The sequence below is a fragment of the Pecten maximus genome, chromosome 6 (assembly GCF_902652985.1).
Source record: "Pecten maximus chromosome 6, xPecMax1.1, whole genome shotgun sequence".
Lineage (NCBI taxonomy): Eukaryota > Metazoa > Mollusca > Bivalvia > Pectinida > Pectinidae > Pecten > Pecten maximus.
In genome coordinates, this window is record NC_047020.1 from 10,735,915 (window position 1) to 10,754,389 (window position 18,475).

General features: G+C 34.8%; 1 protein-coding gene across 1 annotated transcript; it reads right to left on the reverse strand.

Annotated features, from left to right (window-relative positions):
* Positions 1 to 733: 733 nt before the first annotated feature.
* LOC117328938 (V-type proton ATPase 16 kDa proteolipid subunit) lies at positions 734 to 18,452 on the reverse strand. Its single transcript, XM_033886569.1, has 3 exons — positions 18,255 to 18,452; positions 3,153 to 3,336; positions 734 to 2,580 (listed from the first exon to the last, which is right to left on the reverse strand). The coding sequence occupies exons 1-3, from the start codon at positions 18,334 to 18,336 to the stop codon at positions 2,373 to 2,375; spliced, it is 474 nt and encodes a 157-aa protein (XP_033742460.1). The 5' UTR covers positions 18,337 to 18,452; the 3' UTR covers positions 734 to 2,372.
* Between the last annotated feature and the right edge of the window lie 23 nt (positions 18,453 to 18,475).

The window sequence follows — 18,475 nt, forward strand, 5'->3', positions numbered from 1 at the left end:
GTACCTAGCAACTGCCCCACGTAGGTTTCGAACTCATCCTTTCCGTATAGTGCCGACTACCTAAACAAGGGATTTCAGAGGGATCTTGGTGCCCATTATTGATTTATCTTTATTTGGCCAGCCATATGCAAGACTGGTCATTTAACAGCTTTGCTCTTTCTTTATTTGAAAACAATGGGAATATCGGTGAAGATATTTGAGAAATAGCGACAACAAATTTCATCCGAAAATCCAAGATATTTGCTTTTAGTCTCATAATAAGTGTGTACAATAAGGGACCTAAGGATGAAATCCCGCCCCCCCCCCCCCCCAAAAAAAAAACTCAAAACATGCAAGAAACTTCAAATGTCAGGTCGCCTGCCAGGTATTTTGTTTTCCAGACTCAAAATTGAATGGGCACCAAGACTTGGTGGAACCTATACACATCAAGTACAAGAAACATCCTTTTGGTACTTCTCAAGAAAAAGTTCAAATGTGGTTGCCCGTCAGCCATTTTATTTCAGCAAAGTAAAACTAAGGACCAATTTAAAGGCAACTACAATGTACATATAAAGTTTGAGAAATATCTTCAGATATGTCTTAAGATATAGATCAGTGATTGTTTACTGATGGAAAGACATGTGACAGACAACGAACCGTTGACAAAAGGAGATTTGTAAAGCCAACCATCATCATGTGGGCTAAAAACTACAAGAAACAATTCAAAACACTTTGAAATAACAACAAACATTTCTTTTTTGTGGTGACTGTTTAATACTCTCACCGACACGAAAACAAATTTACTCTGTACATGAAAATGACAATATCATATTTATAATTTCGTGTATATCATTCATGCAAATTTTGTTTACATGGTTGAAAAAAACTATTTGGAATTTTTTTCTGCTAGGAAATCTTACAACTACAGACTGAAGATAGTGGTTGAGGTCCCAGCTCCACTGAACATAGCCAGTCTCGTATGGATAATATATACAACTATCGGAGCTACAACGGTTGTTTACAGGTGTTTAAATACTGGGACAATCACAAAATTCTAAACATCAACTCAACAAAATGTTTGATACTCATGTCTTTTTGTATCCAATATTGAAAACTGTGTACTATACATATGTACCTAACATCAAAGTTGTTAAGACTAGTTATGACATGAAGGATTGGTTGAGACAGCTGAATTGTTTACACAATATTTATTTTTTTTGCACAAGGAATGTGGTATTAAACCTAATAAAAAAAAATCTAAAAGCAGAACTAAAAGACCATCTCAAAACAATGTGTGGAAGTATGGTTGTTACAAGCATGGAATCAATGAAGATTTTGGCCACCAGGTACTTTATGATTGGGATATTTGTCCCATTCGCAACACGAACTGTTAACATTGATGCTTTTTCTCTTGTATGTGGATTTGATTTTTTCTGGATTACATTATAAGCACTTTAATGGAACTACCATGAAATATGTAAGCAGTTTAGCAATATTGATCTTGTTTTCTGACCCATTTTCTCAAACATTTCTCTCTCACTCTCACATCATTGACTGGCTAGCATGTATCACTGTCTGCATGGCAGACCAAAATAAACAAAAAATATATCTACATTTCCAAATATATTTAGAATCATATATTATAACACACAGGACAAAATACACAAGAGAGTAGAAATTAATTAAATTATTTCATAAAGTAAATAATTCCATGATCGGATTCCACTGTAAAATTGTAAGTAATATATAAATAATTGGATTCATCTGCACCACTAGTTAAACATAATCACAAATTTAATAATCTTCAATCATTCTCAAATTCTCAAAACCTACACACATACAACCTGGTGACATTGTTCAAATCACTCTAAGGATTAGAAATGTATGATCTGCTAGTAATGAGAGTGACAATGATCAAGATACTGGAGACTTTTTCATTACAACTCTCAAACCATCTTGACTTGCACATTCATCAGCAACTGTTTGTGAATATATACAACGCTAACTTTAACATATACGGTAAATGTAACACGTCACATGATACCACCACAATGGCCGACACTGCAAGTATGGGCTAGTCCAACTCTAAATCATGTCGGTAACAATCTAAGAAAGTATAAATATTTTTTACCCCAAAACAAGAAGAACAATCAAAATTTTACACAACAATTTGTCCCCATTCTACAGGCTTTACTTTGTTCTGACAAATATTCTAAAAATTTGTTTACATAAAAATGACTTAACAAAAATTGTATTTTTTAAGTTGATAATCAGATACAGGAAGATGCTACAATCGGAATGTTAGCCGAGGGTCACTCGTCTGCTTGTATCTAGTGTTATTTGTTTCCAATTGTTACTACAATATGTTCTGTCAATAGAAATGTGTGGAAGCATTATCCTCTGGTGGCCAAGATTAGAGCTACAATAAGTCCGTATAGACCCAATACTTCTGCGAAAATAAGAATAAGGATCATTCCCACAAATAATCTGGGTTGTTGTGCCGTTCCTCTTACACCTGCATCTCCCACAATTCCAATGGCAAATCCAGCAGCGAGACCACTCAAACCCACACTCAGTCCAGCACCCAAGTGGCAGAAGCTCCTGCAGGGGAGAAAGTTAGGGTATAATACTGGTACGTACAAATCAAACATTCTGCGATTACATGCATTACTTCCTCTTGATCATTGTTTAAATGAAGAAAATATCAAGGTGACAAGTAAATTAAATTGAAAACTAGAAAATGTCTGCAAGACATAAATGCCCTGGCTGCCACTTGACATCCCAAAACACGGTTTGGTGAGGATCGCATCAGCAGTTCCCGAGATTAGCTAGTTACATTGCATCGGGACGGGAAAGGATAGGACGGACATGGGTAACACTATATGCCCCCCCCCCCAATTTCATGGCAGGGAACAAATTACTATAATTATATTCTATTCTATAGCATAAATTCACTAAATTCACATTTCAAGCAAAATAATAACAGCAAGAATTTACACATAACAATATCAATCATAGAATAAAGTAATGAATTTAACTTTTCATTTTTATATTGGGCTTAATTGGTGATTTTTCTTCACAAAATCTTCAATCTTCATGCTATGTTATTGCAAAAAGATAGCTGTTTGTGTTGAACGTCCTAGACAATAAGCGTAGAAGAGGTAAATACTTACGTGAAGAGTGTGTAGTCTTTCGTGATACTGTTAGCAATGAGGGCAGCTACGACCAGACCGTAGATAGCAATGATACCAGCCATGACAACGGGGATCACAGACTTCATGATTAACTCTGGCCGCATCACAGACATGGCCGCAATTCCAGTTCCTGACTTGGCTGTGCCATAGGCAGCTCCCAAGGCTAAAAAACACAAACAACAGGTGGATAAAAGATCGGGGACAAACAGTTCTGGGCCAACTTATTATATCCATATACTACTGTCAGGGTTAAAATACATTCAGTAAATCATAAAAAATGATGAGGTGCTCTGTGAACTTAAAAAAAAATCCATTATGAAGGAAGGAACTTGTTCTTGTATACTTTGAATATATACTATAGGATAAAATAATTGAACAAACAAGAGGCCCATGGGCCTTAATATAAGGCGATCACCCAAGTTTTGAAATATTTCTGTTAATTGGACCCTTTTTGGCCCTGCCCATAAGCCAAGGGGGTCAGTCAGGGCTAACATGTGCATATCATCAAGCTGTCGTCTCATGCTGATAATGTCAACAAAGTAATTAGAATGAATTCCAATTGAAATCAAACAAATGATATTCAAAAATGTGATTTTCCTATATAAACTATAGTAAAGTTTACCCCTTCCCCAGGGGGAAATATGAGACTCCAGGGTCATGAAATTCATAATTTGGGTAAAGGACCTTAAAACCTTTCTATCTGTGAAGAGTATTTGATTCTATCATATCTGAGAGTGGAGAAGATTTTTAAAAGTTTAGGCATTCGCAATATGACCCTTTTTGGCCGCGCCCCTCATCAGGCCCCTGGGGGATGGGGACCATTATCATAACTGACAACTTTGGCTGACCTTTGACCAGGGAAGCTTCTTGCCAAATTCAATGAATTTGGTTCAGTTGAAAATGTAAATTGTTTACAGACGGACAATGCACAGCGACGAACAAAAGCGATAAGAATATCTCGATTGAGACTTCAGGTGACCTAAAAATGTTACTATGATCTATGAAAACATGCCGGTTACTTCCTTACTTCAAACTTGAATGATTAGGTAGTCCAATCATCAACTGTGATGTCTCTGATCAAAGATTATGTAAATTTCAGAAATTCATATTATGATTAAAACTGATGGAAAATAAGGCAGATGATAATTCCTATTTTTCAATTACATAATTTTAGTTAGTACTCAGGAAAATTAAGTCAATTTGTTTGTAATCAAGTATTATCATCTTACCATAATACTTGTGTGAAGTTCTATCTGTCAGGACACTCTACAGCCTATGATCCCCAAATTCATGTACATTATAGTTAATTAAATGTTATTATCATATGATGTAAATTATAGTTCATTAAATCTGAGTATGTCTTATACATAATACCTGTGTGAAGTTCTATCTGGGAAATTATGTACAAGTATGTATAATTATATAATCAGTAAAATGATTATCATGTAACATATGTCATAATGATAACCGGTTTACTGATTATATAATTATACATACTCTCGATAAAGTAACAGAAATACTGGTATTTGACTATTTGTCTATGATCCCCTAATACATGTAAATTATAGCATGGAACACTTTGGTAAACAATTTGTGACATGTCGTGAGATGAATTGTGTACCAGGAAGAAACTACCAGGTACTAAATTAAATCTACCATAAACCGGTAATAGTAGAACAATGTACATGAGCTATTTATAAATTAAACAATTTCAGATCAATTCTTGTTTTATTTTTTTAAACATTGAATGTTGATAATTTTACTTTTAGTATTATGTACTTAATTTCAAGACAAATAAGAATTCAACAAATTGACATGGGGAAATAGTAAAAGGAAGATCACTTCCTAGAGTTATGTAACATTATGTAAAGTTATTATATATGTGTATACTATATACATGTATTGATATTTATATAGCCCTAAAGCTACTGTAGTAAAATTGTATAGGGGTGCACTTAGTGAATGGTGTCTTGTGTGAATCTAACACTGGTAACCCTAAAACCTTGAATTTACTCGCGCGAGTTTGAATTTTTCAGTGAAAGTGAGCGTTTTCAACGTGGCGTGAGTATTTTAAGTGTAATTGAGTATTCTCAGTGTGTCGTTTTTAAATTCAGTATGCCGTTTTTAAATTCAGAGTGCCGTAGATCGTTACGCATCAGCGCACTCGACAAGTAGTATAGGATTACCTGTACCGATCGATCGATGAAACGTCCAACACCGCGCGCGACCTCGTGTATCGTACGGTAGAAATACGTGTTCTTGCAAACGGGAAATATTACTGGAAGCAACATTTATTGCTCTCGGATTTGGACGTTATTCTTTACCCCAGATCAATCGTTATCTATTGTAATTACGCCTGTAATTAACCACAACCCACCTATTCCGTTTACTTGCTCCGAGATCGACTGATATTGTCGTGATATTTGATGTACTTGTTTTCGGTAATACGGCGGTGGTGTTGTCAAAAAAATACCCATGTTATGATTTACCTCGTATAATGTGAAGTGTTCATATGAGAAAGTGTATTGAAGCAATAAACCGGTTACGTTGACTACTGTACATCGTATTTTGTTATTTATTTATAATACTTGACCCGGGCGGGATCCATATGTAATCACTGTGTATTAACTGTGTCAATCTTCCTGTTTCAGATATATCCATGACTGAGAAGTATCGCCGTTGCTGTATTACGTGTTCAAGAAACCGTCAACACATGTGATGATTGATAAACATGTTAAATGATACAATTAAATTGTTAAATCGCCAGTATATTGCATTTTGTTATTTATACTTACCCGGGACGTATCGGAGATGACGTACGTACAGTAGCAGGTAAAGTATTCAACGTTTATATTAACTGTTTCAATCTTCTTTTTCAGGTATTCCATGACCCAGGTACAATGACGTTGTTCATCATATTTTCAAGTGGGTTCGAGGATAGAAACCTACATCTCATTTATCAATAAAATAGTCATCAGTATTATAATCTATATGCAGTTATATTCATTAGCTTACCTGAAGCAGATCGACGATCCTATCCATTACTTGGTAACGGGTGTCTTCAGGTAAGATATATCCTATCACAACACACTGCGTTTAACAGCTATTAAAGCAAAACCCTTCCATTTGTTGTATATGCTATCAAACAATATATTTGCTATCAGTGATCCCATGTATGCACGTTGTTGTTTTTTTTTGTAAAAAAAAAAATGTACAAGGGGTCCGCGCGTTAAAAATGACGAATTCACAACTTTAAAACTAGTTTGATATATTAATTATTTCTTAGACCCTTTTATGTCCGATAAAAATATAGCCTGTCAAATTGTATTGCAGTATTTCAAAGTAAGAGCCTGTAAACAAATTGTGTATCATGACACGAGATCCGTATTAAATAATAAAAAAGGTCGATTAATATTTACTGAAATAAATGGTGATAATTCGTGTCGTTTGTAAATGCAGGGACCGTGATACCATACTCCTACATTTGTGTAACCACGGACAGAGCAATTAAAAATCTTAAGTTCCTGATATCTAACATAAAAAGGCCGCTGATTTTATTTTGTATCCGACCTTATTGGACTGATACCAGTGTGATTAGAACCAACTTCTTGGGATCTAGATAAACTCTACCCTACCGCATTGTCCCGACAGTAAACGACCAATACCTCTCAAAACGGCCCTTTTCAGGGCCGACTTCTGTTCATGAAACGCAAAAAAAAAAAAAAATGAAAATGCACAACTCAAATCTATAGAACTAATATTTCAAAAAGCAAATCGTACGTATTACGTAGTTTCACTCGGGCAACAAACGGTCATTTTTGTACACGTGTTGTTGCAGCAGTACAAGATGGAGAATATAACATTTGGTATTAAATTTACTTTATTTTTTATGTTTCTGGTAGCAACAGGATATTTTATATTAGAATAGAAATAAGCAAACTGATGATGTGGGACAAACAGCACGACACTTACTTTGCTAGTTACGTGACTCCGCCTATTGATAGATTTCGTCACCTGTCACCGTCTTCCAATGAACACAAGTAGGCGGAGACGCGGGTTAGTTGACAGGTAGACAGGCGCCAAAGTTATATAAACTAATCCAATTAGACTACACCGCAGGTGGGCGGAGTCACGGATAGATGATCTGTCATGTCAGATGATCACTTGTCTCAATGATTGTTACATTCAATATTAATGCATTAATTGATCACTTAGAAATTGTATGTATGTATTCATGGTTATGATGAATAATGAGTGTTTGTAAGTATTTATTTTTCAGGTTTCAAATTTGAAATTCTGTAATTAACATATCCCACGGACGGTGAAGTGATCTCCAAGGCTGGATTCAGTATCAAAATACATCGATACTCGTCCGATTGCAATAAAATGTTGCACGATGTTAGATATAAGTACAATTTGTATGTTGCAGAAAAAAAAATAAACAAAACATATTAATGAACGAATTCCTTGGCGTGTAAAAGTCACTGGACACCGATATATGTATTTAATTCTATACAATTTTTCATTAAAAGGACGTCAATTTCATTTGAATAATTTTTGTAAGATGGGTACGACTTCGCCTATTTCTCTGGGTACGAGTCCGCCAATTTTAGGTACGATTCCGCCAATTTAGGGTACGAGCTTCTATGAAACATACAGATACATTTACTAGCACCGTGCCAGAAGTGTAATTTTCTTTTTTATACATTTTCCACCTTTTATTTAGTGTTAACTTTTATTCTTTCATACAGACAAGACAAAATACAACAAATATCGCTTCAAGACTGAACAGGATATGGACTGTACCTTTACTGAGGAACGATAACGTTTCAGAAAATATATCAAGTACAATGAATATAACTCTTGTTGCATCAATAATTTATTCTATTGCGCGATAGTTTCAAAATATGGACGATGTATACCATTTCACTGCCTAAATCTTCTGCTGGATTTTATATATACAAAATGAATAAATGTACTTTGTATCTATTGTGATTGTTACCATGCCGCTAACGATTGCTCTTTCTCAATGTTAATAAAATGAAAATATAAATTTTCAAATCTATCATATAGCAATTAAAAAAAAAAGAAAAAGACTTTCCGTGAATACAGCATCCAGATGTGAAAAATTTAGAGGATATTGTTTACACTGACTCTATCTTTGTCTCTATGTTCAATAATTAAAAGCTATTGACGCTATTAGCTTTATTATTATCTAATGATTAAGAAATGATTAACGATGATTAGTGTATTGTTGCAAGATATACAACGAGGACGAGGATATTTTGCAATTAAATTAATAACTCTGCAGAGGATAATTTGCAATTAAACTAATAACTCTGCTTATAACATTAATGTATTACAATGGCCTTACAGACATAAGGGCGTGATATTCTGCAAAGGTAAGTGTGTTTACTCGTGTAACATACAGGTTACGGTATAGTGTACAGGTGACCGCTCCAGCGTCTGACCGGGTCCACCCAGCCAAACTCGGTCAGTCGTCACTGATGTGTGTTTGTGTCCATGTTTCTGGTAACATATAGGTTATGGTACATGTATTTTACAGGTCTTCTAGAAGAACTCGCGCAGTGGGAAGTTCGGTTAGGGGATAAACTTCACTGTTTAAAATGATAATCTCAAAGAAAACAGTAACCACATGTGTCCATGTAATTAACAATGGGTGACTGGACAGGTGTAAAAGAAGACTGGCACTTTCGGAGTGAAACGGAGAAAAGTAACTCTTAATGATGATAATTGCTGTATATTTAAGGAAATCCAAAGGAAGAACGCTGTTATTTTTTTTATATAGTTTGCATTATTATCGTATTTTCTTTCTCTGTATACCTTTTTTGGTAAAGGTGTTGAGATGAGATGAATCGGGATAAGTACAAACTCACACATATGTTATCCTCATATAAAAGTGCTACCGAAACCAGGGACATATAATTTTCTATTATAACAGGCCATATATAACATGTAACATCTTACTATTTTGTTTATTATAACGAGCCGTATACAACATGTAACATCTTACTAATTTTCTTTTATAACGGGCCAAATACAACGTGTATCCTCTTGCTAATTTTCTATGATTACGGGTCATTAACATTAAAAATTGAATAATTTTCTATTTCAACGGGTCGTTGTAGCACTTGTTCATGAAAAATTAGTAACTACAAGACAGGATTCATAGAGTAAATTTTCAACATCGTGGTTATGTGAATGAGCCAAATTTTTGGTTAATTATTCTATAGGCAAACTTTTGAGATACGAATTTGTTTTGCTTGTAGGGAAAACGAAACTCACTGAATTCCAAAAATATATCTTCGGAACTTTTTTGAAGTGCATGGAAACCTCACGTGTGAACTCACAAGTAATTATCGGCATGTGCCGATTAGAACCTGAACGCCAGAAATCACAGACACCTGTGGTGCAGTGACAGGTGTTATAAGCTTGTGGACCGTAATTTCTCACCTGGTAATTGTTTAGCGGTATACTAACCAACCCAAACTTGAGGATTCGTAATTCTCCGAACATGCTGGTATAATTTTTCTAATTCCTGTTTTAAGAGAAGACATGACTTGCGACACACGAATGGAAAGTAAAACACAAGGATCTCAATCACTTCACGATAATTACACAATTACTAAAAGAAAAGAAAGATAAATAAATGAAAAAACGAAATAAAAGGAAAAATACACTTTAACCATTGCGAGTTTAATAATTTTAGTATTAATTATGATTAGTCACGATGAACTAAATTGTATGTTTTTTATCACACGAAAAAACGGAACTAAAATTATGGTTTTAACAAGTCTCTGTGATATGTACCTGTACGTATTGACCAATACTATTATAATTGTTGCCAAGCACTTTTATATAATTTCACTTTCAACGATCGTATATAAATTATATCTTTCTCAAGCATTTAATCGTCGGTAATCCCTGGGACCATGACATGTAACATAAGGGATAAGATCTGTATGATTATAAGCAAGTTGTAGGCTCAAACACTGGTTTTCATACGGAAGAGATACTAGTCTGTTGTAGATCATGATGAATCTATATAAAATTTAACTTTCTGAATTAGGTGTCCTTCATGACTAAAAGCGGGTTTTGCATAGATTATAATGCATAAGTTTACAGTATGTGTGTATCGTCTCACAAACCAGAATATCCAGAACTGTTGTATTTTAAAATGACACATTATTTTATTTAAATAATGTTGATGCCGTGTTCCTTTTTATAGTAATGAGTAAGACATAACCAATATACATTTATTTATGATTGACCGATTATCAGATCGTGTATAACATCTGTATTTCCCTGGTATAACACATCAGTCTGTGTTACCCAAACGGTCATTTCAGAGTCCATTTCACAACAAATTAATCTCTTAAAAGCTCAAATTGATATTGTTGGATTCCAAGTTCTTGTCAGCAATATTCACCAAATTCATCAACCCTAAATCTCGTATCCAGATCATATGTGAAAAGAGAATAAAATGAAGTTGAATTTGAATCTTCAGACTGGTCTGTGTTACTACTGTCCACGCTGTCTATACTGCAGGCCACCATTTCAGTTACTCCGTTAAACCTGTACATCAATCAATCAAACAAAAAACGATGGTCTATTATAATCTGAAATTCTAATCTGAAAGCAGCGCACACGATGTTTTGTCAGTGAACATATTAAATAAAACAGTCAATTGGTCATATATCTATAAGCCTGATCGTCAGAAGAATTGATCTCGTAGCATTACAGCAGTGCTGCTACTGAAACATGTGCACAACATGTGTGTAAGGCTACCTCACGAAAGGTGGGTCCACACACCAAAAGTTAACTGACCCCGTCAGGCACAAGCTTTTCACCGAAGACCTCATCCCCGGGGCATTAATTAGAATATAATTAGCGGCAGTATACCGAACTCGATGAATTTCGTAAATACCTGTTTACCTGGGAAGTGTCCAGTTGACCTGCTGACCTAGCGGTGTCCTGGGGCGTTGATTAATTAGTCGTTGACATGCCTGACTTGCCTATGATTTGTTGCATTGGCCAGTTTACCTGGGTATCTCACCTGTGCACAATATTATCGGTTTCATGAATAAAACAGATCACATGACACGTTAGTCTCTCTGTACTGACACTATGCAGACGAATCTGTATTGGTTTACTTGAGTAATTAATAGCCGTGGATATCGATATTATAAAAACATGTCAAAGTTATTATCAAAACACATGTCACCAAAGTTAAGTTCTTTATTACTTTAAGCCTTTCGGCTCATCCGAAGACATGTGAATATACCTAATATAACAAAAGCATTGATTACTTTCGCACCACACCCACACCGACAAAAGACCTGTCCAAGTACCAGGCAGTCTTCATCCAGGCCGGAGAGAATGATGTAATGGACAGTACATCGGCTGAAATCAAAACAACCACCATTCGAATCTATGACGTTTTGATTGCCCAGGGAGTTAACCAAGTATGTTTCCACGTCATGATCGGACCTTCAACAAACGGGTTATTACACACCTGACTCTAAAGATGGAATTTGCCTTCTCCAACAGCGGATACTGCAGTAACAATGGAAGGAAGATAGAAGTCAGTCGCGTTGATTCGTCTATAGCTACACTATAATGACGGCCCTTTTCAGGACCACCAAAAACACTCGAAAAACATCCAGCACTCGAATTTATGCAATAAAAACAACTATTATATATTTATTGCAAATGTTTATATATATAAAAACAATATATCAATTACCGAGTCGGTATCTATAATTGGGATAATTACGTCCACACATTACAGTTTCTGTAATGGCCGCCTTCCATAACATGATGCGCAGGGATTCGAAATTCTATCAATACTCAAGGTTCATATTTGAAATTTCTTAAAACGTATGAGTTTTCTTCTGCTTGGGGATATAATGAAATATATGAGATATGTTCAGTGGCAAATGTTGTTGTGAACGTGAATTTTGGCGACTTTGAAAATTGACATAAATTCCACACATAGTTTCTGTAATAGCCGCCTTCCATAACATGATGCGCGGGGTTCGAAATTCTATCAATACTCGAGGTTCATATTTGAAATTTGTTTAAACGTCTGAATTTTCTTCTGCTTGAGAGTATAATGAAAATCAAGTATGTAACTGTTGTATTTGTACTTATATTTGGGAACGTTATTTCAACACTGAAGCTCGTACTTTGGAACGACTTCCTAAAAACAGGTTGTTGTGTCAAATTCGAATAATTCAAAGTTGTGATAAACGTTGTCCCGAATCCCTTTTGCCAACACCAAATCTTGATATTCTATATAAAAAGTGTTGCGTTGACAATTAAATACAAGTCCCCGTGGGGTTTACACAGGTCGACAAAGAGACACGACCGCCCATCTTACAAATTCCATGGTACGATTAAATACATTGGATACAAAATATCCGGGTTAGTAGTTGGACACTTATTTCTTTGTATATATATTGTTTGATAACATATACAACAAATGGAAGGGTTTTGCTTTAATAGCTGTTAAACGCAGTGTGTTGATAGGATATATCTTACCTGAAGACACCCGTTAATGGATAGGATCGTCGATCTGCTCCAGGTAAGCTAATGAATATAACTGCATATAGATATACTGCTGATGACTATTTTATTGATTAATGAGATGTACGTTTCTATTCTCGAACCCACTTGAAAATATGATGAAGAACAACGTCATTCTACCTGGGTCATGGAATACCTGAAAGAGAAGATTGAAACAGTTAATATAAACGTTGAATACTTTACCTGCTACTGTACGTACGTCATCTCCGATACGTCCCGGGTAAGTATAAATAACAAAATGCAATATACTGGCGATATAACAATTTAATTGTATCATTAAACATGTTTATCAATCATCACATGTGGTGACGGTTTCTTGAACACGTAATACAGCAACGGCGATACTTCTCAGTTATGGATATCTGAAACAGGAAGATTGACACAGTTAATACACAGTGATTACATATGGATCCCGCCCGGGTCAAGTATTATAAATAAATAACAAAATACGATGTACAGTAGTCAACGTAACCGGTTTATTGCTTCAATACACTTTCTCATATGAACACTTCACATTATACGGGGTAAATCATAACATGGGTATTTTTTGGCAACACCACCGCCGTATTACCGAAAACAAGTACATCAAATATCACGACAATATCAGTCGATCTCGGAGCAAGTAAACGGAATAGGTGGGTTGTGATTAATTACAGGCGTAATTACAATATATAACGATTGATCAGGGGTAAAGAATAATGTCCAAATCCGAGAGCAATAAATGTTGCTTCCAGTAATATTTCCCGTTTGCAAGAACACGTATTTCTACCGTACGATACACGAGGTCGCGCGCGGTGTTGGACGTTTCATCGATCGATCGGTACAGGTAATCCTATACTACTTGTCGAGTGCGCTGATGCGTAACGACCCACGGCACTCTGAATTTAAAAACGGCATACTGAATTTAAAAACGACACACTGAGAATACTCAATTATACTTAAAATACTCACGCCACGTTGAAAACGCTCACTTTCACTGAAAAATTCAAACTCGCGCGAGTAAATTCAAGGTTTTAGGGTTACCAGTGTAATCACATTATCTAATATATGCATGTATGTACTGGCATGGTACTTGTGGGATGGACAATTGCTTTAGGGTATATATATATCGTACAGCTAGGTAGTGGGTGACGTGTACACTAATGTTGACTTTAAATGGCCATTCATATCCACATATATTCAGCATATAAATCAAACAATATAAATTGGAATAGTATAGGAATGGAAATTAAAGAAAATATATATATGTGTTGCTGCTTTAGATTTTTGATAATTTGAGCCCAATCCATAAAACTGTTGATTGCATTTTACATAAGTGCGCATTTGATGTATACTACCATATGCATGTGGCCATTTAGATGTCTCGTGAACATTCAGAAAATATTTGAATTGCAAATAATTAATTATGTTTAATATATGTAATTTTTACGGTTTTGACATTTCTTTTTTTATGAATTTACAAATCTAATGTACTATAATGCAAAACGTGTCGAGATATCAATAATTATCTCTATATATACGTGTATAGTAACTACAGGTATCATACACTGCCTATATAATTCTTTGTGGACATGTGATATAAACCTCATCTTGCTCTTCTCATCGTGCAGCGCTTATATGCAGTTGGAATATCTTTTTTTCATATCCTGGTAATATCTTTTCACAAATTTAGAACTTTAGGTTTCTAAGTTAGAAAGTAATCAAACATTATCTGCAAGATACTGCGGGTTAAACAAGTATATACTGAATGACAATTTATGTTATTACCCCACAAAAGCAAACCCTAACATGGTGTACATTATGTAACACTAAAGGCTATAATTTTGACTTAAGTGCTGGCCTGCTAATGATGGTAAGACACTTGCAGCCAGAAGCTGAAGCATCAGCCACACCAGTACAATTGGGTGTACTCAAACCTAGCTCGACTGCCTAAACACTGAACCTAAATCCTCCAAGCATTGATTACTATAGAAGCTATTCAATCAATAACCAGTTCTCTGCTGGATGTCAGCCCAGCCTGTCACAGGAACAGAAAGCTTGCTACCAAGGCCAGTAGAACATGGGATTCTACCACTAGCAATCAATGTTAGTGAAGCAGTGTTCTGTAGATACAATATACAACCCATACACGTATACCAAAAAATGAAATACTAGCGTCTTATTGGATAATAGGCTAGTGGGTTCTAATCTCTTTGGGCGACTGCTAAATGATGCAGTCCCTAACCAACGTCAATCAGAGGTTTATCAGAGGAAACCTGTCTGTTCATGCAGATAATTCTGCCATATGCTTTCTTCGTTATATATGTGCAATTAATATACATTGTATACAAATTGTTTGTACATCTGTATACAGTCCAGTTTTACTATGTAGTCACCCGTAAGTTCAAGCTATAGGTGGATTACATATTGTAACACCCTTTGACACTGCTCATGCTCATAAACCAGGCAAATTCCTAAAATTAGTGTTCTAGCAGTACCTTTGTGATAAATCTCTGTTTTAGTGAATCAATTAATGATAAAACTTTCAATATACCAGGGTAACTGGGTAAGCAAAATGACCCTATTCCCAATGAATTTTAGCCAAGAATTTTCCCCGAAAATTCCCAATTGTGTCCACACATTAAAACTTCAATATGTAAAGCTAGTTTTTACACTGCATTATAAAACTGGTAAGCATTGCAATTGACACTTGTGAAACAATTATCAGCGTATAAATTTAACATGATCTAAATCTAAAATTTCCCCAACAATTAAATTGATTTTCTCAAAATACAGAGGAAGTTCTACCATTATTATATAAAAGGAAATAAAATTCTATTTGTCATTTTTCTTTTCATGTTGCTTTAGAAGGGACAGCATATCCCCAGTCATGTCAGATTATTTCAGGATTTATGTGTTATGGACTTACTTTCCCTGGACTCGTCATCATCCACATTTATAGATATAATGGCCAATGAATGTATCTCAAAACATTTACATTAATTGTATAAGTACTATGATCATATGATAGGCTGATGCAGGATACTATACACATTTACTTTAGGTAAAGTTATATCTGTCATCATGAGGTTGGGGTATCTAATGACAATATTAATATATTCTAACCCTATAGCAGCATAACCTCATCGGTGAGGTTCTCTTTACATCAAAAACTTATCAATTATCTGTAGTATATAACCATTATTTCGCCTTCTTTAACCAATTGTAATGCACAACATGAACACACTGATTATCTAGCATGATTGCATGAAATATCTAATTCATTCATGTCATTCTAAGTCATTCATGGGAGACCAACTATGTCCCTTAAAACACATTTTATCTGCAAGTGAATAAAAATTCTGCAAAATACTTTAATACACATGCACATGCCCCTTTGGAAAAAAAAAATACAATTTAGTATATTTGGTGAAGGAAGTCTGTGAGCAACCCATTTATTAATTATATTCTGTTCAAAATGAACACAATATTGAAGATAAACACGAAAATTATTTTCTAGATAATGAATATATAGTATCATTCAGTCTTGTTCAATTTCAATTTTAATTCCAGCTAAACACCCATGACATACTGGAAGCAAATAGAAATGCTATGTGTGAAGTCAAAACTTAAAGAGATACAGCCTTTATTAGGACCAAAAAATTATGGAATCTTAATTTAGAATTGAGAAAGAGGTAGACCTTTCTTTTGAACCGAGAACTTCTGAATTGGTATAAGAGGATTAGATGGTGTTTATGAATATATTAAGTTTTTTCTCTCAAACAGGCGGCCTGGCTAATATTAAAAGTAAGTAGTTGAGTCAAGATCATATTGTTTTTGTTCTCCATAAAATAGTCACTACCAAATCCCTGAAAATACTTATCATCTGAAAGCGAATAAAAAATTCTTTTTGAACAAGGTTTGTGTTTTTGTATTTTCCATATTTAGGGAGTGTTATTTGACAATACTCATGTGATAATATGAGAAGTGTTTGTAGCTTTGGAAGTTCTAGAATGTGCCATCAAGAATCCTATATATTGCAAACAAGATAGAATTGTATACTGCTGTAGTAAGGTCATAACGTTCAATTCAGTGACATACAAATAGATACCCAGATATGTTATCTCTGAATACCTTAGTCACTCAGCAGTGTTAATCTTACAGTTATATACCAGGTAGCTAGTCTCTGCCCAGTGAATTAGGTCACACGGAAATCTTTAAATTAAATGTCTATAACACACTTGCCCTTTTCAGTGAATTTTAACAACTGAAATATCCCCAATGAATCAGTCTTAATACAGCATTATGACCACAACATTTTTTCGGTTTTGTCATTTCTAGAGAAAACAAAATATATTCACAAATCTTGACAGTATGACAAATTTTGAGAATCATCCAACAATTATCTGGTGTTTCATAACACCTCACAAAAGTACATGAGTTAATCTAAAATATTCTGATGATATTACTCAATACGGTTTTGATCATGATCGTTAATTTGTTTAATATTTTTTTTATTCTAGAAAATAAACTACAGGATTTACTTATACATTACTATCTAACAAGTACATACATGCAAATGTCGAACATAATCTACTGAAAGTACGTATTTTGAAATTGTTTGCATTCAAACCATTGACCTATGAACTAAGGCGTAAAGCCTTAAAAACTTGTTTCTGATAGCTCTTGGCCTAGATCTATATAGCCTGTTTTGTTTGTTTGTTGTTTTTTTTTACCATTTTCAAGGTAGGACTACAAAAGTTAAAATTCATTGTCTATATTTTAACATTAACATATTTGTAAAACCCTGGTAAACACTATTCAAAGAAATAAGAAGATTTCCTTACTTTTTTATGGCCTAGATTAGACAGAACATCTGGGAATCTGAATTTCTGATAAACACTATACTTTACCTTGATTTATTGCACAACTGTGTGACCCAACATGACATTATTGTTTTCATATGGAGATGCATGTCTTTGTTAAACTGTGATATCTAACTCTCACTTTAAAGACAGGACATTTAACAATATTCACAATTTAATTTTGAAGGTTATCGAGTGTATTATAAAATACATTTTCCTAAAACATTTTTCCAAAGTTTACAATCAACCCCGTCTCCTCATTATTCCCTCTTCCCAGTCAGTTCAAATATATGTTGATTTAAAACCTAAGGGAACATGGAAACAATTTAGTTAGAAACCGATTTAGATGGCATACTACACAATGATTCACCTTCGTCCATCTCGTGACATCCGGAACAGATGTCATCGTTCGTGAAATGCGTTTCATAACGAAAAATCGTTATATAAACGATAGAAATATGTACAAAACACACATATTTCGCACATCGACATACGCAATAATTGTCTCGCGACTCGTTTCCTGTCATCAATGTCAGGAAAAGATCATCAATGACAAATTCTCAAAACGATCGATTATGACTTGCCCACCGGGTGCCGTGTCAAAAGCAAAGTTGGATATTTCTCTTACCACTGAAGGCCATAGCTGCCGTTGCACCCATTGCTCCGAAGAACGGTGTGTAAATTGGCTGTTTCTCTGCTACATCGGTCATTTTGATTAGTTTTTAAGTTGAACTACAGTAAAAATTTGGACTTTATGAAGAGTAAAACCACACAGGTTGATCAACGACGCAAGATGGCGAATCCACGACGTATCATGTGATCACGAGAGTCCATTCAATCTTAGACGAT